General features: G+C 36.2%; 1 protein-coding gene across 27 annotated transcripts in view; it reads right to left on the bottom strand.

Annotated features, from left to right (window-relative positions):
- Nucleotides 1-22,642, bottom strand: part of LRRFIP2 (LRR binding FLII interacting protein 2) — a 108,325-nt gene that overhangs the window by 21,375 nt on the left and 64,308 nt on the right. For 14 of the 27 annotated variants that reach the window (XM_038570377.1, XM_038570393.1, XM_038570387.1 and 11 more), the window contains 5 exons: nucleotides 22,443-22,532; nucleotides 16,473-16,517; nucleotides 15,010-15,126; nucleotides 12,212-12,283; nucleotides 6,102-6,272 (listed from right to left, as the gene is read on the bottom strand). In XM_038570377.1, the coding sequence (XP_038426305.1) occupies nucleotides 6,102-6,272; nucleotides 12,212-12,283; nucleotides 15,010-15,126; nucleotides 16,473-16,517; nucleotides 22,443-22,532 (495 nt within the window). The remainder of the gene's footprint in view (nucleotides 1-6,101; nucleotides 6,273-12,211; nucleotides 12,284-15,009; nucleotides 15,127-16,472; nucleotides 16,518-22,442; nucleotides 22,533-22,642) is intronic. The other 13 variants (XM_038570399.1, XM_038570397.1, XM_038570395.1 and 10 more) reach the window with 3 other exon arrangements.

The raw sequence follows: 22,642 nt of genomic DNA on the forward strand, positions 1-22,642 counted from the left end.
TACCATTAGGCTTTTTTTCTCATCAGAGATTGATAAATTGATTATAAAGTTTATTTGGAAGAAAAATATAAGAAAAAACAGCCAGAAAAAAATACTAATAATGAAGAAAGCTAGCCTTACTAGATATAAGGCCTATATAATTAAAACATTGTTTGTAAGGCCTTATGAATACAGACAAAAGTAGAATAGAAAATCCAGAAATACACCCAGTTACATGTGCAAATATATTAAGCAACAACAAAACAAAATGGGCATCCCAAATCAATAAGAAAAGATAAGAGTTCTATGTTAGTGAGGCTGATATCCAAATGGAAAAAGAAAATTAGAACCACACATTGCACTACAAACCCGGACAAATTTCAAATGGGTTGGAAGTTTATGAAAGGAAGAGACAGAAGGAAAGGATATAGTTACTTGAGAAAAAAAATGAGTGAATTCCTATAACTCTAGTAGAATAATGTCATTAAAAAAGTGACCTAAAAATCCACAAGCAAGAAAGGGAAATGGATAATAAGTTAGACTACATAAAAACTTTTGAATGGCAAAAGAAACTCTAAGCAAAGTAAAAACACAAATGATAAACTATGGAAAAAAATTACACCTTATATCAGAAACAAAAGGTACTGTCTCTCTGTAAACCCACTTTGATGACTCCCCAGCCATCCCTGCAAAAATGCAAGATTTATGTAGTACATCATTTTTGCAGGACTAGTTTTAACAGCAAAAGACTGCAAATAACTCAAATGTCCATTAATAGGGAACTGATAGAATAAACTATACTGCAGTGCACACCATGGAATAACTATGTAGTAATACCAAAGAATGAGGAATACCCACAATCATAAGATAATAAAGAACAAGGTGGGAGTAGTATTTATAGTATGCTACCATTTTTTTAAGAAACGGAGGATAAAAACATACATATTTGTATATATTTTTTCAAATAGCAAAATATATTTACCCTTTTAAGCTAAAAAATGGAAGGATGAAGCATTTATGATTTTAAAAATCCCCTCAAGAAATAGGGATGAACAGAAATAGACAAGTGGCTTCTTTGAATATATTTTCTTTGCTGATTTGACTTCAGATATAAATATCTTATGTAACTGTAAAACGAAATTAAAGTGAAAGAGCAATTCCTGATGAAAGCCACCCAAGTGTCCACAGACAGATGAATGGATAAACAAAATGTGGTACATACATACAATGGAATATTAGGAAGGAAATTCTGACACATGCCACAACACAACGTGCATAAACCTTGAAGGCATTATATGAAGGATAATAAGCCAGTCATAAAAAGTCAAATACTGTATGATTTCACTTTTATGAGGTACCTAGAGTAGCTAAACTCAGAGAGAGAGAGAAAGAAGAACAGTGGTTGCCAGGAGCTGATTGGGGGTGGGGAGTGGGGGGGGGGGGGGGAGGAGGGTAGATAGTTATTGTTTAATGGATTCTGAGTTTCAGTTCTACAAGATGAAAAAGTTCCCATTGCACCACAATGTGAATATACTTGATATTACTGAACTGTCTGAACTCTAACACTTTAAAAAGGTTAAGATGGTCAATTTGTTATATTTTTTTTACCGCAATTAAAAGCAAAAATAATTTAAAGATAAAAATTTTAAAGCAATTTCTAAGTATAGAAAATAAAATGCAGTGAGCCTAATTATATAACCAGTTAGCAGCATAAGTACAGAGAAAGAAACTATTTCAAGTAACTTTTCAAAACAATGGCTGGACTATAAGTAGTATAGCAGCAAAATAACAACCAACCAAAACAAAACAAAAAAACTTTTAACTATTTTCAGTAATTATGTCATTTGTGGCAACATTGGTATTGCTATTCTGAGCACTGTGGGATAGAGCAAAGAGAAGAGATTATAATGTAATTACTATCACCCTCAGTGACTTTGAGAACTGGCAGTGGGAAAACAGAGATATACATATGTAAAACAGAGGGTAAGGAAAAATGCTGGAATCCTAAACACGAACTAGAACTACCAGCATAAATTTATAATATATTTTGACTTTAAAACAAAAAAGTACCCCACATAAATATTTCCCCGATACATCCACTAAAGAGCCTTTATAAACAGTGATCATCTTAGTGGCAAGAGCTCTCTAGCACCCATACTGCTCCACTAAAGGAACGAAGGCTCCTTGGACAAACAGCTAATTCCAGATCTGGAGCAAGAAGTGTACCAGATGAGCCTGGAACACTTTCTTGTGCTAGATACCAAACAATTTATCAAAAAAAAAAAAAAAAATTAGATTCATGTCGAAATCATTCAGAAATCAACCTGAAAACATTCATATTAAAGTTTGAACAATTTGAAAATCAAGAATAATAAAAGCTACAATGAATTCAAAATCATCAAATACTTGAATTCTTGACTTCATAATGATTTTTAAAAATTTTTTTTTTGGGGATCCCTGGGTGGCGCAGCGGTTTGGCGCCTGCCTTTGGCCCGGGGCGCGATCCTGGAGACCCGGGATCGAATCCCACATCGGGCTCCCAGCGTGGAGCCTGCTTCTCCCTCTGCCTGTGTCTCTGCCTCTCTGTCTCTCTCTGTGTGACTATCATGAATAAATAAATAAAATCTTTAAAAAAAAAAAAAAAAAAAATTTTTTTTTTGTTTAAAGATTTTATTTATTTATGAGAGACACACACAGAGAGAAGCAGAGACACAGGCAGGGGGAAAAGCAGGTTTCATGCAGGGGCCCAATGTGAGACTTGATCCTGGGACTCCAGGGTCACCCCGGGCCAAAGGCAGACGCTCAACCACTGAGCCACCCAAGGCGTTCCCATAATGATATTTTAAAATATTTTTAAGTTGTATCTGATAAGTAACTTTTATCTAGAATATATAAACTCTTTACAACTCAATAATAAAAAGACAATCCAATTTAAAAAGAGGGGCACCTGAGTAGTTAGGTAGGTTAAGTGTCTGCCTTCCACTCAGGTCATGATCTCAGGGTCCTGGGATCCAGCCCCACATCAGGCTCCCTACTCACTCAGTGAGAAATCTGCTTCTCCCTTTCCCTCTGCCCCTCCCTCGCTTGTGCTCTCTCTCTCTCTCTCTCTCTAATAAATAAATAAAATCTTAAAAAAAAAAAATAGGCAAATAAAAAAATAGGAAAAAGATCTGAATAGCTATTTCTCCAAGGAATATATGAAGCATATGAAAATCTACTGAAAATCATTAGTCATCAGGAAAATACAAATCAAAACCACAGCTGCTAGGAAGGCTGTAAAAAAAAAAAAAAAAAAAAAAAGTCAGACAATGACAAGTGTTGGTGAGGCTATGGTGAAATCAGAACTCACATACACTGCTGGTAGGAATGTGAAACGATGTAACCACTGTGGAAGATGGTCTGGCATTCCTCAAATGGTTCAACATAGAGTTGCCATATGACCCAGGAACCCCCTCCCAGGTACACACTTAACAGAAAAGACAACATACACAGACTTGTACACAAATGTTTACAGCAGCAGCATTCATCATAGCATGTGTATCATGTGTATCAACACACAAATGAACAAAATGTGGTATACCCATACAAAGGGATAGTACTAGACCATAAAAGATAGTGAAGTATCAACCCATACTACAATACGGATGAATGTCAAAAGTATTTAAGCTAGGGGTGCCTGGGTGGCTCAGTGGTTGAGCATCTGCATTTGGCTCAGGTCGTGATCTCAGGGTCCTGGGATCAAGTCCCACATCAGGCTCTCCACAGGGAGCCTGCTTCTCTCTCTGCCTACGTTTCTGCCTCAATCTCTCTGTGTCTCTCATGAATAAATAAAATATTAAAAAAAAACTAAGCTAAAATAAAAGAAGCAGGTCATCATATTGGTCATGATCTTGGGGTCCTGAGATCAATCAAGCCCCGAGTTGGGCTCCACACTCAGCATGGAGTCTGCTTATACCTCCCCCACTCTCTGCCCCTGCTCTTGCTCAGCCTCCTGCACTCCTGCATGTTCTCTCTCTCCCATAAATAAATAAACAAACAAACAAATGAATACATGAATAAATGAAATCTTTAAGAAAAAGAAAAAAGAAGAAGAGCTCAAAGAGAAGGTATACTAGAGAGACACTATTACAAGGTCTTCACCATTACGGTACCTGAAGTAGATTTACAAAGCATTTAAAAAGCTTATGATTCTTTAAGAAAAGCATAATTTTTTTTTAAGCATAATTTTTTTACATAAAAATTAAAAACCAGGGGCCCCTGGGTGGCTCAGTTGGTTAAGTTGAACCAGGTTGTGGGCTCAAGCCCTGCATTAGGCTTCCTGCTTAGCAGGGGGTCTTCTTCTTTCTCTTCCTTCCCCCAATCATGCGCACACGCGCGCTCTCTCTCTCTCTCTCTCTGCTCTCAAATAAATAAAATCTTTAAAAAAAAAGTAAAAACCATAGCTCTATGTATACTAAGATATCTCTAGATATCAAAAGATGATAGAAGGAAAAAATAAAGTTGCCTAGTAAGTTAATCATAGAGATCTGCTTTTTTTTATTCTAAAAATGCTCAAGGGCATTTGAGAAGATAGAAAGATAACTCATTTTAGTACTGAACATTAAATACTTACCATGAGATTTTCTTCTAATCTACAAGAAACAAAGAGCCAGAAGTAGATATGAAAAATGCATGGAAAGGCAAAAAAGGAGTCCAAGGACTCTACATAAAGTATGACAGTTCAGAACTCAGAAACTGACCCTTGAGAAACAAGAAAAATCAGAGGAAACCACCTATGCCAACAAATCATAGCTTCAATGAGCCCTGTCATACAGTATGAAAATATCCAGAGGTCTCTTTTTCATTTATATAGACACAAGTCTTCTTATCCTAACATTTTTTTTAACAGACTTTATTTTTTAGAGCACTTTTAGGTTCATGCAGTTGAGTGGAAGTACAGAGTTCCTATAGACCCCTGCCCCCACATAGATAGAGCCTCTCCTACCTACTATCAACATCCTGCATCAGAGGGGTACATTTGTTACAAATGCTGAGCCTGCACTGACATATCACAATCACCCAAAGTCAATAGCTTACATTAGGGTTCCCTCTTGGTGTTGTATATTCTATGGGTTTTGACAAATGTATAATGTAACCACCAATATAGTATCATACAGAACAGTATCACTACCCTAAAAATTCTCTATATCTGCCTATTCATCATCCTTCTTTCCCCCCAAACTCATCAAACATTTCCAAGCACTTTTTAAACAAGACCAAAACAGACTGGAATGAGTATTTTCAGTCCTCAAGGGAAAAAAATTCCCATTAAAGTCTATAGTATTAATGCCAGTCCCTTTGAGATTAGATTAACAGCTTCTCTCCCTTCATGTTACTGATGTTTCTAACAACTTACCAATGCACATTTCCTAAGTTATTTTCTGGGCTTTTTACTTTTGCAATGTAGTCACAACTCATTTTTTTGACAGTATCCTTTTGTCCTCTGCTTAGACTGACATCAACACTTTAAAAGTCCAAATCCAATAAGAGAACCCAATTTGTTCTCTGAAGTTGTCAAAGGGCAAATCTGACCTTGGACAGTGGCTTTTATTTTCCATCTGCTCATTTTAACAATATAGCTTACAAACCTCTAAAGAAAACATCTGTTGACGTCTAATGCATGTCTCCATCCTGCTATTTTTAAATAACTGGTTAAAAACTTCTCTTCAATCTTTTAGAAAACAGATTATTTTGAAAAATGATAGAAAAGAAAACAATGAACTGTCTCACTCAAAGTCTTTGGAGCTTTGTAGCATTCCAACCCATTAAAACAGGAAGAAATTAGTAATTCACTATAATTGTTCCAATTAAGAGATAGAAAATAAAGATAAAACTTGAGTTGCATTCTAGCTTCAAAAAATGAAAGAGGTCATAAGATTTTCTTTAGGAAAATTAGATTTTATAAAAATGTAAAGAGGAAAATATTTTAAGACCTGACATCTCATATTGTGTCAACTTCTTTGGACCAGTTTCGACTGAAGCTTCAGTCCCAGGTATGCTGCACTCTTCCATCAAGCACTTCTGAAAGATCAGGTTCTAATTTTCTGAACCAGGGAAAGGGATGATACAAGATGCACAATTACCTTTGATTTTTCTTCATTTTCTCTATAAAATTCTGCCATCTGTTCTTCCTGTTCTTCAATAACATCCTTGAGGGTGTCTACCTGGTAGATCAAATTATTCTTCTCATTGTCTAACTGTGCGTTGGAAACCATGGCTTTCTTGTATTTTTCTTCCACTTCGGACAAAGACTCCTAAATGAAAGTCACAGCCATCAGCCTAATATCTAAAATATGTTCACTGCTTATATGCAATATAACAGGAAATGTAGCACTGGCACAAACACATGAAGATGCACTTTTGCAAAATACAAGCAGTTGGGGAAACTCCTTGTTTAGTAACATGCACATGAAACAGAAGGATGGTAATAAGCCAATTATGCCACGATAAGAATTTTATATGCTCTCTGCTATCCAAGAAAACAAAATTAAGCACCAGTGTAGCCTCTAAAAGATGTGGTGGTATATAGACCACATCTATTAGTCATAAAATGAAGCATCATCAGTGTTTTCAGAAATGTTACTCTTGTTTTCAATAAACTGGTATTCAGAATGAATTGATACAACATAATATAGCCTCTCTTTACATAAGAAAACTCAATATTCATTTGAATTTTGCTACTTTCCAGACATCTGTTTTCAGTATTTTCCTGTTGTGCATAATAATGCTAATGTAAATGCATAAACATTTTTATAACAATTATTCAAATTATGGTCATTCTTAAATACATAAACAATACAAAAATTATTATAAAAAAAAGCAAAAAAAAAGCAAAATACCTAAAATTTTATAGAATTCAAAGTTTTCTGCTTAAAACAGCTTACAAGTCTATTTTTTAATATCAAATTTGGTAGATTATTACTATCTAGTAACAATTTTTAAGGTTAAAAAGAATATTTTACATAGAAAAAGTCATCACTTCTAGAAATAAATTTTAAAAATACTAATGTAAATGTTCAACAAACCAAGATCGAAGACACAAAACTGACAGTCCAGAACCCTTACATTTGTGATTAACTGACTTTTGATAAAGGTACTCTGACAACTCAATGGGAAAAGAATACTTTTTTCAACAAATGGCGCTGGGATAACAGGATATCCACATGCAAAAGAATAAAGTTGAACTCCTACATCACACCATACACGAAAATTAACTCAAAATGAATCAGAGACCTAAGTGTAAGAGCTAAAATTATAAAATTCTTCAAAGAAAACAGCACTAAATCTTCATTACCTTGGAGTAGACAGGAGTAGGTTTCCTAGATACAATACCAAAAGCACTATCAATGAAAGAAAAGACTTCATCAAAATGAAAAACTTCTGTGCTGGGCAGCCCGGGTGGCTCAGCGGTTTAGCGCCATCTTCAGCCCAGGGCGTAATCTGGAGACCGGGGATCCAGTCCCATGTCAGGCTGCATGGAGCCTGCTTCTCCCTCTGCCTTTGTCTCTGCCTCTCTCTCTCTCTCTCTCTCTTTCTGTGTGTGTATGTCTCATGAATAAATAAATATCTTTAAAAAAAAAAAAGACTTCTATGCTACAAACAATACCATCAAGAAAGTACCAAAAAAAAGATAGCCCATACAATGGGAGAGAATATTGGTAAATCTTATATCTGATTAGGTACCTGTATCCAAAACATATAAAGAACTCTTATAAGACCATAATAAAAAGACACATAATTCAATTTAAAAATGGGTAAGGATTTGATTAGATATTTCTCCAAATAGGATATGAAAATGGACAAGAAGCACAGGAAAATAGGCTTAACATCACTAGTAATTAGGGAAATGCACATCAAAACCACAATGAGGGGCACATGGGTGGTACAAACTGTTAAACTTCTGCCTTCGGTTCAGGTCCTGGGATCCAGCAAACTCCATGTTGGGCTCCCTGCTCAGCGGGGAGTCTGCTTCTCCCTCTCCCTCCCTCCTTCTCCCTCTCTCCCTGCTTGTGCTCTCTTTCTCAAATAAATAAAATATTAAAAACACCACCACAATGAGATACCACTTCAGACCTACTATAATGGCTATAATTTAAAAAAGAAAACCAGAAACCAGATTAACAAGTGTTGGTGAGGATGTGGAAAAACTAGAAGCCTCATACATTGCTGGGGAGAATGTAAAATAATGCATCTGCTTTGGAAAACAGTTTGATAATTCCTCAAAGTGTTTAAACATACTGTTACCATATGACCCAACAATTCTATTCCTTGGGAGCTATCTACGAGAAATAAAAAGGTATGTCCATACAAAAACTTGTACACAAATGTTCAGAGGAGTATTATTCATAACAGCCAAAAACTGGAAACAGTCCAAATGTCCATCAACTGACACATAAACAAAATGTGGGAAATCCATACACTGCAATATCACCAGTCGTGATAGATAGATAGATAGACAGATGATAGTTAAGGATGTTACAATATAGATAAATCTTGAAAACATTATACTAAATGAAAAGTCAATCACAAAAGCCTACATATTATATGATTCCATTTGTATGAAATGTCCAGAAAAGGCAAATCCACAGAGGCAGAGGCAGATTAGTGGTTACACAGGGCTGGGTGTGGAAGAGGAAGAGGAAGGGTGAGGAATGACTGCTAATTAGTACAGGGTTTCTTTCTGGGGTAATGAAAGCATTCTAAAATTGGGTTGTGGTGTTGGTTGTGCAACTCTGTGACTATGCTAAAAACCACTTGAATTGTGTACACTTTAAATGGGTAAATTTTTACAGTATGTGAGGTATACCTCAATAAGGATACATACACCGACACACGATAGCAATGCTTCACAAACGAGGGCTGTATAATATTTATACCAGGTTTGGGAACAAATATAACCCAAATAAAAAATATAAGCAAAATCAATTGTATAATGGTTTAAATATAGTAGGATCCTAATATAATACAGAGTTTAGAATGATTCTTAGAGGCTAATAGCATTAAAAAAAAAGTCTTCCTCACAGCTCAGTCCCACTGAAAATGGGGCATAACTAACTGCATGAACATCAGAATCCAAGATAGTTTAGCAATAGATGCAAAAATTCCATATTTAACAATAAATTTGACATAATAAAAAAAATTGACATAACATTTATGGCATGTACTCTTCCTTTAAACAACAGACCATGGAAGACAGTTTTAAATTTGCGTTAAGGTAGTTTTAATTATTTCAATCTAGCTATTAGGAAATAGTTTTACTTAAATGTGTCTAAGGCAGTGATTTTGCAAGTGTAGATTCTATACTACTAGCAACAGCTTTAGCTGGAAACTGGATAAACATGCAAATTTTCAACCCCATCCCAGACCCACTGAATGAGTAAATCTGGAAGTAGAGTCTAGCAATCTGTAACTTAACAAAACTCAAGTGGTTCTGCATGGAGGCTACAATGAGAAAAAGCACCTCCAAAGGCCAATGTCTCAGTATTCTTTTTTTTTTTTTTTTTTAAGATTTTATTTATTTGAGAGAGAACCACAAGCAAGGGGAGTGGCAGAGGAAGAGGACAAACAGTGTAGAAAGCTCGCCACAGGGCTCCATCTCAGGACCCCAGGATCATGACCTGAGCCAAAGGCAGACATTTAACCAGCTGAGCCACACAGGAGTCCCCTAGTAACCTTTTTTAATAGGATACGGATACATTCACACAACCATGATTGATCCCCAGACTATTTTCTTAAATTATTTTTCTCTCACTTAAAAAAGTCACTCCAAGGATATATATAAATATAACTCAATTATATGCTTATATATAAATATAAGCTCAATTATATGCTGACCATGAATTAAGAAAAGAAAGGTGGAGGGATGCCTAGGTGGCTCAGCAGGAAAGCGTCTGCCTTAGTCTGCCTTCGGCTCAGGGCATAATCCAGGTACAGGGATAGAGTCCCGCATCCGGCTCCCTGCAAGGAGCCTGCTTCTCCCTCTGTGTCTCTGCCTCTCTCTCTCTCTCTGTGTCGTTCATGAATAAATAAATAAGAGAGAGAGAGAGAGAGAAAGGGGAAGGAAGGAAGGAAGGAAGGAAGGAAGGAAGGAAGGAAGGAAGGAAGGAAGGACGGACGAGAGAGAGAGAGAGAGAGAGAGAGAGAGAAAGAAAGAAAGAAAGAAAGAAAGAAAGAAAGAAAGAAAGAAAGAAAGAAAGAAAGAAAGAAAAAGAAAGAGAAAAAGAAAGGGAAAGGGAAAGGGAAAGGAAAGGAAAAAGGTGTGTAAGGGGTGGGAGAGAAGGATGGATGAAATAGATAAGGAGATCAAGAGTACACATATCATGATGAGCACTGAGTAATGTATAGAATTGTTGTATTATTATGTTGTGCGCCGAAAACTGATAGAGTATTGTATTTATACTTCAATAAAATAAATAAAATAGGTCTCTTCTAAATGAAAAAAATAAACTGGGTACACTACGGTATATCACAAAGTGATTTTTCTATTACTCTGGATATGCTTAAAACTGTTGTACTGAACATGGAGGGGCGCCTGGGTAGCTCAGTCAGTTAAGTGGTTGCTTTGGCTCCAGTTGTGATCTCAGGGTCCTGGGATGGAGCTGGCATGGGGCTCCTCCTCACCAAGGAGCCTGCTTCTCCCTCTGCCTCTGCTTCTCCCCTTGCTCGTGCTCTCTTTCTCTCTCTCAAATTAATAAATAAAATCTTAAAAAAAAAGAAAAAACTGTTGTACTTAACATGGATATATTTAATGTATTTCTTACAGGTTTTCTTAGCATGGTATCATTTATGCAAGGAACATTAAGTTTTGCTTTTTTCTCTTAAAAGGGATCTTGTAGTTGTTCAGTCTCAAATTTAATCTGTTCTCCTACATACTTCAAAGACTATAATAAATGGTAGATCTAAGATGTAAGAAAAAAAATTTTTTTAACATTTTAAATAAAATAAAAGGCAAGGAAGAATGCCTCTGAATCACTTGCTTTCCTGATAGATTATATTATATATGAGACTTCAATGAGTGTATTTATTTAATACATTGGATTTTTTTCCCTTGATCCAAGATATTTCCAAAAGTCTTATCTCTAAAATCTTAAAAGGGAATTAAATCCTGAAGATTAGAGCCATTAAGATTAACTGAGCACATCTGCATACTACCTTTGTAATTCTCCTATTGTTTACTGATAGCCACACACTGTCATCTCAGTGGCCTCACTTTGCAGGACTTCCTACACCCTTTTTGGTCCTGAGTCAGTAAGGGACAATAATCATCCACATGAAGTTTTTGACTGGTAACTGAGCTACCTACCTCACATCACACCAGGGAAGATGATGAAAGCCCTGCCCCATCAGGCCTATGGGCATATCCTGAGTCACTTTTCTGAATGGCTTATGATTTTAGAGGCCTGATGTGTATTTTCTATTTGAAATAGGGACATGTACGTGTTCAGAGAAACTTTAAGTTTCCTCATATTAGATTTGAACTTCATAATAAAACACGGGGAAGAGCAAGCACCAATGACAACCAAAAAGTCTGCCTCACATGGACACTTATATTGAAAACTGGTAGCAATCCTCACTTGGAAAAGATTTAGGCCCATCTAAATTTACCTCCCAAATTCTTTAAAGCACTGAATCTGTGTAATCCTTTTTGAGCTATAGTTTAAAAAAGAAAAGAAGAAGAAACAAAACAAAAACATAGGCGTCCTACCTCAGGGTCCTTCCTCTAAAAGGAATATTTATAATAATGCATTCTTAGATATCTTTCTCTTGCCTTTAATATTGACTGAATTTGGTAACAGAAATAGGCAATATTCTCTCATTTAGCATGGAAGAATGTTAAGGTCAAATTTTCAATTTAAAAAAATATATATTTATTTGCAGAGTACTTTTTAAGAGTTTGCCCAATTTGATTTTGTATGGCTAAGACACAAGGGACATGCAAGTATTTTACAAAGTTTAAAAACTCTCAGGTGTAATATCTTTTACTGAATATTCCAAAAACTCTACCAAACATTTAGACATAAGCAGATACTGGAAGTTCACCTTTCCTACACATTGCAGGTTAAGCACATGCTTGAAAGACAAACACTGTTAGTAAAGCTATGTGCACTGGGGTTAACAGAACTTGTGAAACCACTGTTACCCAACCCTTCTGCGTACAGACAGCATGCTTGGGCTGCAGAATGGGCCCTGATACCTTTAGTTCTTTAAGCCCTTGCATGTATCTCCCTTCTACATCCTGTATCTGGTCCTTAAGGTCATAGATATCCTGCAGGACATAGGAATGAACCATTGCATAAAACCATGCACAAACATATCTTAAGTCTCAAAGAATTCAGATGAAAATGTGAATTATTTTTGTATATTCCAGACTAAAAGCAGAAAAATCAAAGTACACAGCATAACTGCCACTCTAAACCACAGAACAGGGCAAACAGGTCAGGTGATAGTGGGGCTGGAGAAGGTCTAGAGTAATCAATCTAAAAGTGTTAAATATTTCCTTAGTATTAAGGAGTTTTGAAACAGCATTAGCAAAGGGGGGTGTGGGACTGTATATGGAAAAAACTATATAAATTATAACAGTCTTAACATATAATTTTTAAAATTTTATAAACATTTAAATAATTTTTAACATAATGCTTCACCTAGAACTAGTAAAATATGTAGCAAATTAATTATAAGCAGCATATTATACTGACTCATGCAGTTTTAAAAACTATAATAAATGGATATGAACAAAGTTGTCTTTCAATGACTTGCTTACCAACCACAATTAATTTGGGAGAAAGAAAATACAGGGAAGGAAGTTAAACACCTACATTTTAAACATTATGTCAAATGAGAAAGTCTATGCTGAGGATGCCATTTAAATGATGAGAAAAGAGCATCTGCTCCAAATGTTACCATAATCCTTAAAAGTAAAGCAGGTCAAATTTTAAATGGAAAATACAGTTTCCCTTATACCTGACCCTGTTATATACAATCTGTTCAGAATGCCTGATTTAGGGGGAAATGACTGCCACGGTTATTTTCCCTAAGTACAATTCTGCAATACAGGCAGGATCAATTCTCAAAGGCCAGTCACACACACACTTGCTGTATTATACTTCCCCTGCCCTCTTCATCCCTCCTTAGTAGGTCTGTCTGCTGGTTGATTCATTCAACAGGCACACACTGAAGGGCTACTAGGAGAAGGTGTGGATACAAAACTCTCATTTCCTTCAAGGAAGTCATTCTCTTAAAGAAGCAATACAAGGAAATGGCAAGCACAAGCTAAGTTGTGAGGCTGGAGAGCTTTGTCCTCCTGTGTCCTGTCCCCCTGAAGACGAGTTGATCTCATTCAATGCTGCACCCCCAGCACCTATGCCTGGTACATAGTAAGAGCTTGATAAATACTGATACTCTCAAAGTCATACCATGTCAGCCTGGCTCAGCTCTCCTTCTCGACTGCCACTGTCACTGCTGCAAATCTCTCCGCCCTCTACCCCCCAGCCCACTTATACAGGCTGCCCATTTCTAAGCTAGACTCCTGCACCTACCCACCTACAATCTGACTCAGGACCCCAGTCCCCACCTCCTCCTCACTGTGTCAGCAGCCCAGGACCTCCACATTTGGCGCCCCCCCCTCCAGCCGCACCCTGGCACCCACACAAGGCACCTGCTCCTCAGTCACCCTCTCCTTCCTCTGCCTTCCTGTTCCCTCTCTACTGGTTCAAGTCAAGGAATGAAAATAATAATCAAGCCAGCCTAAGAAAGAAAACAAAAGCCTTCTCTAAACCTCCTATCTCTATTGACCAATCAACTCCAGTATTCTCTTCAGAGCAAGTTTCTTGCATCTTTTTCCATCACAGTTTTGACTTCACACTATTCAACCACAGGGGACTGTTCCTTTCATCTCCAGTGCTTCCTCCAATCTGGAGTCACTCTTTAAGAGCACAAATCAGATACTCTTTTTAATATCCCACAGTTACCAGGAGAAAATAAAATGCCTTCTAGGCTACCATAAATGATGCTTTGTGGTCTGGCCCATGACTACTTCCCAGATCTGCCCCCTCACCTCCCTCTCCTCCTTACTTCTCATCCTACCCTCAGGCAATTGTGCTATACAAACAACCTTCTGGTTCTCTGAAGTTCTGAGAAAGCCTTTGCCTGATTCATTTGTTTTCGTCCTTCATACGTTAGCTCAGAGTACAACTCCTTTGGAAAGCCTTTTGTTACCTCTTCTTCTAGTCCAACACAGCTGACACTTCTCTGAATTCCCTTAATAACCCTGTTCTGGCTACTACATAGTATCACACAATGTGGTTGTACTGGTTTCTATCAGTTTGTCTTCCCTATGAAACAGTGAACTCCTGAAGTTCACGATGTGGTACATTGCCTAAATCTCTGGGGTCAAGGGCTCAATAAATGTTGAATCAATTAATGAATGCAATTTTTATTATTACCCTTCCCCCACTGCTCACAACAGACATTCAAATACATTTTCAAAGTCCTCATCTTTTAATAAAAAGGTTAATAAGAAGAATGAGGACTCAACCCTGGTACTTCTGTTATCCCCGGTATTACTACATCTATAATGAAAAATTGAGAGATAACCATATTCAAGTAGCCAGATAATACCATAATGGCTCAAAAGACTGACAATTCCTAGAGTCTGGTTCCTTGTATATCCACATTTTTTCCATTTAAAATATGGCCAATTATATCTGAATTACTTTTACATACATTAACAAGTTTTTTTTGGCATCTGTAAATTAGCAGAACTCATTCCAATATCATCAAATATTCAGGAAAGAGAACAGAAAAAAAGAATTAACTAATCTCCTTCTTTAAGATGAGTCACATTCCTGAACTGTCTTTAACAATTTTTTTTTTAAAGAACTCATACTCCTTTTCTTTCTACTAAGTCACATTAAATGTTAATAGTCCCAGTATTCCGTATACAAAGAAGCCAAAAAAAGGTTTTTAAAAAGCAAACCAAAGACTGCGGTTTACCCGCAATTCACTTAATGAGGTGTCTGGATCTACTAAGCTGCTGGTGTCTCCGCTCCCTCGTCTGGATGAATTTCCACTCAGAGGGGTTGTTGCTGAGGCAGAATTCCGAGATGAAGGCTAGAGAAAGAGGAAGAAGACACATCTAAGTCTTGTTTCTTTCCAAATACATTCACTGTGGAAATTAAAACTGGGCTTGGGGTGGGGGTGTGAGGGAGACCTGTGTATGAGAAGGTGTGGACAGAGCAGACTGCTATGGGAAGGGGGGTATGCAGAGAAGGGCCCAGACATACTAAGCATAACTCTCTTTACTCCAATACTTTATTGGAATCTAGAATCCATAATAACAAAGGAAATAGTTTGTGTGCAAGTTGTTTCCTAAGTTTATCTTTGCTGTATCTTAAACAACACTGGGGTGAGCACATCAGATTAATCCAAAACAGTTCAGAACTTATAACTGGTATGCTAATTAGCAGTCCTTCTACTGAGTTCCCGAAGCTGCTTTAGAATCTTTTCTTTTCCTACTACTTTGATAGAGTTGGAAACAAAATCTGCAGCTCAAGCAAATTGTATCACTATGAATTTAGACTGCTATTCCCAGAGTTACTTTAAATGTTAGATTATGCTACTGGATTAACAAATGACACAGATCTATGCTGTTCGATATAGTAGCCATTAGCTACATGGGGCTACTGAGCATTTGACATATGGCTAGTCCAAACTGAGATTTTTTTTTTAATTGTAAAATACAAACCAGATTTCAAAGGTTTACTATGGAAAAAAGAATGTAAAATATCTCATTAATAATTTTTCGCATTGATTACATTGAAATACTCTGGATATGAGTTAAATGAAATATATTATTTAAGTAAACTTTACCTGTTTCTTTTTACTGTTTTAATGAGGTTACTAGAAAATTTAAACTTACATATGCGGGGTACATTTGTGGCTTATACTGTATCTCTACTGGACAGAACTGATATATCTTTTTTGGGTACCTCATGAAATTAATTCTGATAATTTCCCAAAGATGACTTTCTAAAAATATGTATAGAAGTTAGAGACTTTAACACAAAATAACTCCTAGAAAGGAGTTATTTTTAAAAAAAAATTTTTTTTAAGGGGGGAAAAAACCCTCAGAGTTTGTCTCCACCATTCCTAAAGACACTTAATTTTCAGTGTTTAATGGCTTCTTCTCAGGATCAAATTCTAGGGAATGAAAATCAAAAGAGCAGCCAAAAGTTTAAGAAGTGACATTCAAGGAAATAAAAATGCAGTGTCTTTTCTCTTCCCAATGCTTCACATGATTCAAGCTCAGAGGAATTTGGGGGGTCAAGAACAGGAAATAGATGAAGAAAGGAAGAGTAGCTCCACCAGTTCAAATGTAGTAAAATAATGAAATAGCAGTAGAAATTCAGTTTAATTGACCTTGAGAAACTAATTCCCTTAGGAATTTATATACTCACCCTTGTGTAATTTTCAGCATACTGTTTGTCAGATTTTTCATCCAACTAGAAAAGAACAGAGATAAAAATCAGGAAAAGATGCTTAGCATGCTGGGGTTTTTTTCAGAGGAAAAAAGAAGTGACCTCATTTTGAGTTCTCCAAGTTCAACCGATGTTTGGAACCTAAAAGTAAACATACTGAAAATGAAATACAAGTTGAGACACATAAGACAAAATGTCAAGAACTTTAATTCTTATCCTAAGGATGACATGCAGTAAGTAAGCTGTCCTTATGCAGAAGTTTAGAACTTAAAGATTTTCTTTTCATGGTATTTGAAACATGTTAAAGAAAATTTTATGTAAACTCGAGTTTTGGCATTGCAAAAGTTAACACACAAAAAAAATTTGTACGCATCAAAAGGAGAAGACTGATAAAACCAAAGGCCAAAACTTTATTATCTAAACATTATTAGGACAGGGACACATAGATAAGACCGGTACACTTAGCCAAAAAACTTCAGATTGGATTAAAGCATGTTAAATATATCATCAAGAAAGATTTCTACCACAGCTCTTAAGGATCCAGTTCTTTGGGTTTTTTGGTTTTTGCTTTTTTAAGCAATACACGCACACATGTCAAAAAGAAAAGAAAACAAACAAACAGCACAAAAGGGTACAACGAGGTAATAAGCCTCTCTTCCTACTATTTGACAACCAAACCTTCCAATTCTCAATCCAAGGGCAACCAGCCCCCGAGTCTTTAACAAATTCTAAACTAATGTCCCAAATATATTCTATATCCTCTTTTTCTCCTTACCAAGATTCAGGAATTAAAGAAATGACCTCATTTTTCTTCATGGCATTTATGACTCTCTGACTTCATGTTAATTTATTTATTGTCTGATTTCTTTCTCCGTAAGGTAAACTCTAGGTCTATATGTTCATTTCTGTATCCCTAACATCAAAAAGAACACCTGGCATGTAGAAGGACTTGAACTTGGTTGGACAAATGAGTCAATGAGTCATGCTCTACCATTTGTACTTATAAACTTTCTTCATTCACTTTAAGGGTAGCATCATGTCCTGTCATCTGGACACGCCATAACTGAGTTACCCTATCTTCTGCAGATAGGATTAGTGTTCCTTTCATAAAGAGTACCTTATAGGTCTAATCCCAAATTCTGACTTTATGGCTGAGGAAAGAGAAATTCAGAGGTGAAAGATTTTCCTGAAAGTAGAACAACTACTAAATGTCAGGGTTGGGTCCATCATCTCTCAGTTTTGTGAATCTTAAACCCTGTATTCATATAACTTATATACTGTGTTCATATAATGTATATACTGGTCCAGTTACCATTAGAGGGAAAAAGTCACAGAGAGATTTAACTAAAGGAAAATATACCCAGACTCCAACTCCTAGACCAGCCCTCCTAGCCCAATCTAGGGGAAAAAATTTTGAAAACTTTCCTCGGTTAATTATTAAAACACAAAATGCCATTATTTCTGGCTCTATTCAGATCACTTCACTCTAACTTCCTCATATTTGAAAATTTTTCTGTTCTTTCATTGCCCACATTTATCATGTTCATTCTTCCCTCACAGTATTTATCCAATAAACAGTTTACAATTAAAGGTGTTTACTTTATCAGAAGTACTATATCAGTAATATAAATACTATCTTAGACTTTGATCTCTTTTTGCTACCTTTTACTGTAATAGTCATAAAAAGGAATTGATTTTAGTTAACTTCGATTTTTTTAATCACATATAAAATGTGTGAAAACAAACAAGCAATTGCAATAGTTTTTAATATTGGAAATTATTGTCGCAAAAAGGGATAAACTTCCACCACAGTTATACTAGTAAAACACATTGCCTGATATTTAAAGTGTTATTCTTCAGAATCAAAGAAATACCATATCTGAATAAAAATGCTGTATTTTCCCCCAGCTCTCTTTTTATTAGTTAAAGAGAAAAACAAGAAACCTTCAGAAACACTCTTCTAGGTCAATCTGAATATCTGAAATCCTGGCTTATATTCCCCTCTCAAAAAATGATCCCCCCCAAACCCACCCCTTTTTTTTAACAGTCACCTTGGAATGATCTTACATTTCGGAGGCTGCATCACTGAACTAGTCCATCGCAATGTTGATTCTATCTATTGGTTTCACTGTCTTCTGACAGATCCCAACTGTCGCAACCCAAACTGATCAAGTGCCAAACCTCAGGGATTGTTAAGGCAGCAGAAAATGCCAAGAGCAGCCATGCCGCAGTCCAGTCATTTGGGCTGCAGTGACTTGGCCAGAGACTCCAGGTCTGGCTTCTCAGATTGTGCTATATTATGTGCTGTCTTCCATTTAGACAAAAAGCTACTTGAAAACTGGTGTTCTAAAATAAAAGCCCCAATGCTTTCTCTAGCATCCCAGGAGGTCTACTATACAACTGCTCTGTAATGACAAGTTAATGTTCATAATGATGACCCAGAGACTGCTGGATACTAAAAGGCTTTTAAATGGAATAAAATTTAATCATGTTTAATATATTAAGGCACAAAATACAGAAAGATTGGCAAAAAGATGTATGCTTTCAACTGTAAGATGAATAAAGATGATCTAATGCAAAACATGGTAACCACAGCTAATTAAAAAAACCTGTGTATAAAAAACAATGGAAAAAATGAATATGTACTAATATATAAAACATTTATAAGATTAGTGAGTGAGAAATCAGAAAACAAAGGCTGTATAAACTATATTGTAACAATTCTATAAAACATGCAAATTAAACTGACAGAAAAATACCAGAGGTAAATCAAATTATTAAAAAAGAAAGTTGCTAATAAAAAAGTAGATTAAAAAAAAAAACCCAAAACAAAAAAACATTAAGCAAAGCTTTTTTTTCTTCCCCCCCCCAAATATAGTCCTTGGGAGTTGGTCATTAATGTTAACTATAGCCTACTAGTCCCAAAAATTTCAAGTAAATATTATGTCATTGTATCCTTAAATAATTAAACAGGTAATTTTCCAATCAGGAAAAGGGTTTCTTTGATAGGTGGAACTTGGAAGTCAGCTAACAAGCTTGCAATATTTCATATTAGTATTAATGTGAAAAGGAGAGCATGGGCACCTGGGTGGCTCAGTGGGTTAAGCATTAGATTCTTACTTTTGGCTCAGGTCATGATCTCAGGGTTCTGAGATGGAGCCCCACTTCTGGCTCCCTGGCTCAGTGGGGAGTCTGCTGCAGATTCTCTCTCCCTCTCCCTCTCCCCACCCCACCAACCCCTGCTCAAGCATGCACTCTCTCTCAAATATATAAATCTTAAAAAAAAAAAAAAAAGGGAAAAAAGAAAAGCATGGTGGTAGACTTCATATTCCAGTTTGAATGCTTAACAATTCAAAAGTAGCATTTACTTAAAGAATTTCAAATTATCAACCAGTAAACAAAATCTTAAATATAATCTTTCCCACATTTCAGTGATAAATGCCTTTGCCTTATTTATGTCTAGGTCTGAAAATACTTTGCTTTTGACATTAGAGACTATGGATTCTCTTTAAATCTAAACTCCTTGAGTATTTGTTGAAATGAGCACATGTGAGAAATATTTCTTAGAATACATATCTTGTCAAATGCTTTAAGCTCCTTATTTCTTTGTAAAAGAAAGATGTTTATTCTCGGATTAAAAGACCCTTTGGAAAAAAAAAAAAAAGACCCTTTGAACCTCATTTCAGTATATGGCTACTTAGTTTGACAGATGATTTTACCTTACTAAAATGGTAAAATACAACTGAACCTTTTTGAATAGAAATAGAGCATTTTAGTTGTGAATACATTCTGATACTGTCATCTAAAAGTTGTTTAGAGAGGCACCTCTATGGCTCAGTCAGTTAAGCATTTGACTCTTGATTTCGGCTCAGGTCACGATCTCAGAATCATGAGATCAAGCCTCAGGTCAGGCCCTGTGCTAAATGAGAAGTCTGCTTAGAATCCTCTGTCTCGGGATCTCTGGGTGGCGCAGTGGCTTGGCGCCTGCCTTTGGCCCAGGGCGCGATCCTGGATATCTGGGATCGAATCCCACGTCGGGCTCCCGGTGCATGGAGCCTGCTTCTCCCTCTGCCTCTCTCTCTCTCTCTCTCTCTCTGTGACTATCCTAAATAAATAAAAATTTAAAAAAAATTTAAAAAAAGAATCCTCTCTCTCTCTCTCCCTCTATTCCCTCCCCTTGCACATGCATACAAACTCTCTCTCAAAAGAAAAAATAAAGATTTTTTTTAAAGTTTGTTTAGAAATAAAAACTTGTATCTTGTTCTATTTTTTTTTCTTAAACAATGCAGAAAGGGGCACCTGGGTGGCTTAGTGGTTGAGCATCTGCCTTTGGCTTGGGTCGTGATCCCGGGGTCTGGAATCGAGTCCAGCATCAGGCTCCCCACAGAGAGCCTGCTTCTCCCTCTGCTTATGTCTCTGCCTCTCTCTGTGTCTCTCATGAATAAATAAATCAAATCTTTTTTAAAAATATAAATAAATTTTAAAAAATTAAAAAACAATGCAGAAAAAAAGACCAGAGGCTAGAGCAATCATAAATAGTATTGCCAAATAAGGGCCTGATACACTTTTTCAGCACTCCTAGCTCAGAAGTTATAAATGGAGCAGACTGTACACATATATTTGATCCACAATGGGGAAGCCTGAAAGTTTCTTTTAAAATTGTGAATTCATTGTCAGCATTTTAAAATCAGGATCTTTCACATAAAAATGCAGATTTCCTAGATTATCATTTCAAAAGGTAGGAGGGATCTTATCAATATCAAGTCTACTTTTCATTGGTCTACAATGAGCTATATAGTTATCCTCTAAAAGAAATAGTATTAGGGATCCCTGAGTGGCTCAGTGGTTTGACGCCCGCCTTCGACCCAGGGCGTGATCCTGGAGTCCCAGGATCGAGTCCCACATCAGGCTCCCTGCATGGAGCCTGCTTCTCCCTCTGCCTGTGTCTCTGCCTCTCTCTCTCTCTCTCTCCCTCTCATGAATAGATAAATAAAATCTTAAAAATAAAAAAAAAAAAGAGGTGTCAAAGAGAAAACCAGGGGATTAGATCAGGCAGGGAAGTATCTGCTGGTTAGAGCTCTTTCATTAAGACAAATGCCTCGAGATGTCTCTACTGGACAATATTTCCTAAATTTAGTTCCCAATGATTGTAAAAGCAATGGACAAGCATTTCTTCAAAATAATGCCATAGTCTAAATGTTTAAAATTTATTCAGATTCTTCCCAGTTACCGAAAATCAGTGATACTTTACTAAATAATATCTTTTATTGTTCAACTTTCAAAGTCTGTCCAGGACTTTACAGATCCACCAAAATAAAAAGGAAAGAAAAAATTTAAGACTGATCAGGAATATCTAAATATGAGCTAGGCATCAGATGGTTTTAAGGAATTATTTTTAATTTTATTAGATATGATAATAGTGGGGTGAATATGAAAAAGAAATTCTCAATTAGAGATGCATACTGAACTAGTAGGAAATGACAATTTGATTTAAAATAATTCAGAAGAAAATAAATAAATAAATAAATAATTCAGAAGACTGGGTGACAGGCATTGAAGAGGGCACTTGACTGGATGAGCACTGGGTGTTATGCTATATGTTGGCAAATTGAACTCCAATAAAAAAAATATCAAAAAAATAAAAAATAAAATAATTCAGAAAAACAAAAGAGGGAGAGGGGAAGACATAAAGCAAAATTGGCAAAATACTGGCAACTGTTGAAGCTGCTAATGGGTTCTACAGGGGAAAATTTTCACAGAAAAGTTTTTTAAAAATCAGAGCAGATCAATATATACATTCCAAAATAAAACAAGTAACTGTATTTTATGTTACAGCAGTACAAGAAAAATTAAGGCAGTAAATTATGTTCCTACTTTTCAAATAGCTAATGTATTAGCCGTTAGTCACAAGCCTGAGGCACCACAACCACCCCCATGCAATTCACTCACGCTGGTCAAATCGGGGATACTGATGTCATCCACCTCAGAGACTACGCTCCCCCTACGATTGGAGCGACTAAAATAATCGGCGGTAGAAACCTTTCAACCAGAAAAAATGAAATGCTTTAAAGGTTAAGAAAAGACAGATGAAAGGAGTAAGAACATTGGCACATGAGAGAAAAAAAAATTTTTTTGGTGCCTGATAAAGT

Source organism: Canis lupus, chromosome 23 (assembly GCF_011100685.1).
Source record: "Canis lupus familiaris isolate Mischka breed German Shepherd chromosome 23, alternate assembly UU_Cfam_GSD_1.0, whole genome shotgun sequence".
NCBI classification, from domain to species: domain Eukaryota; kingdom Metazoa; phylum Chordata; class Mammalia; order Carnivora; family Canidae; genus Canis; species Canis lupus.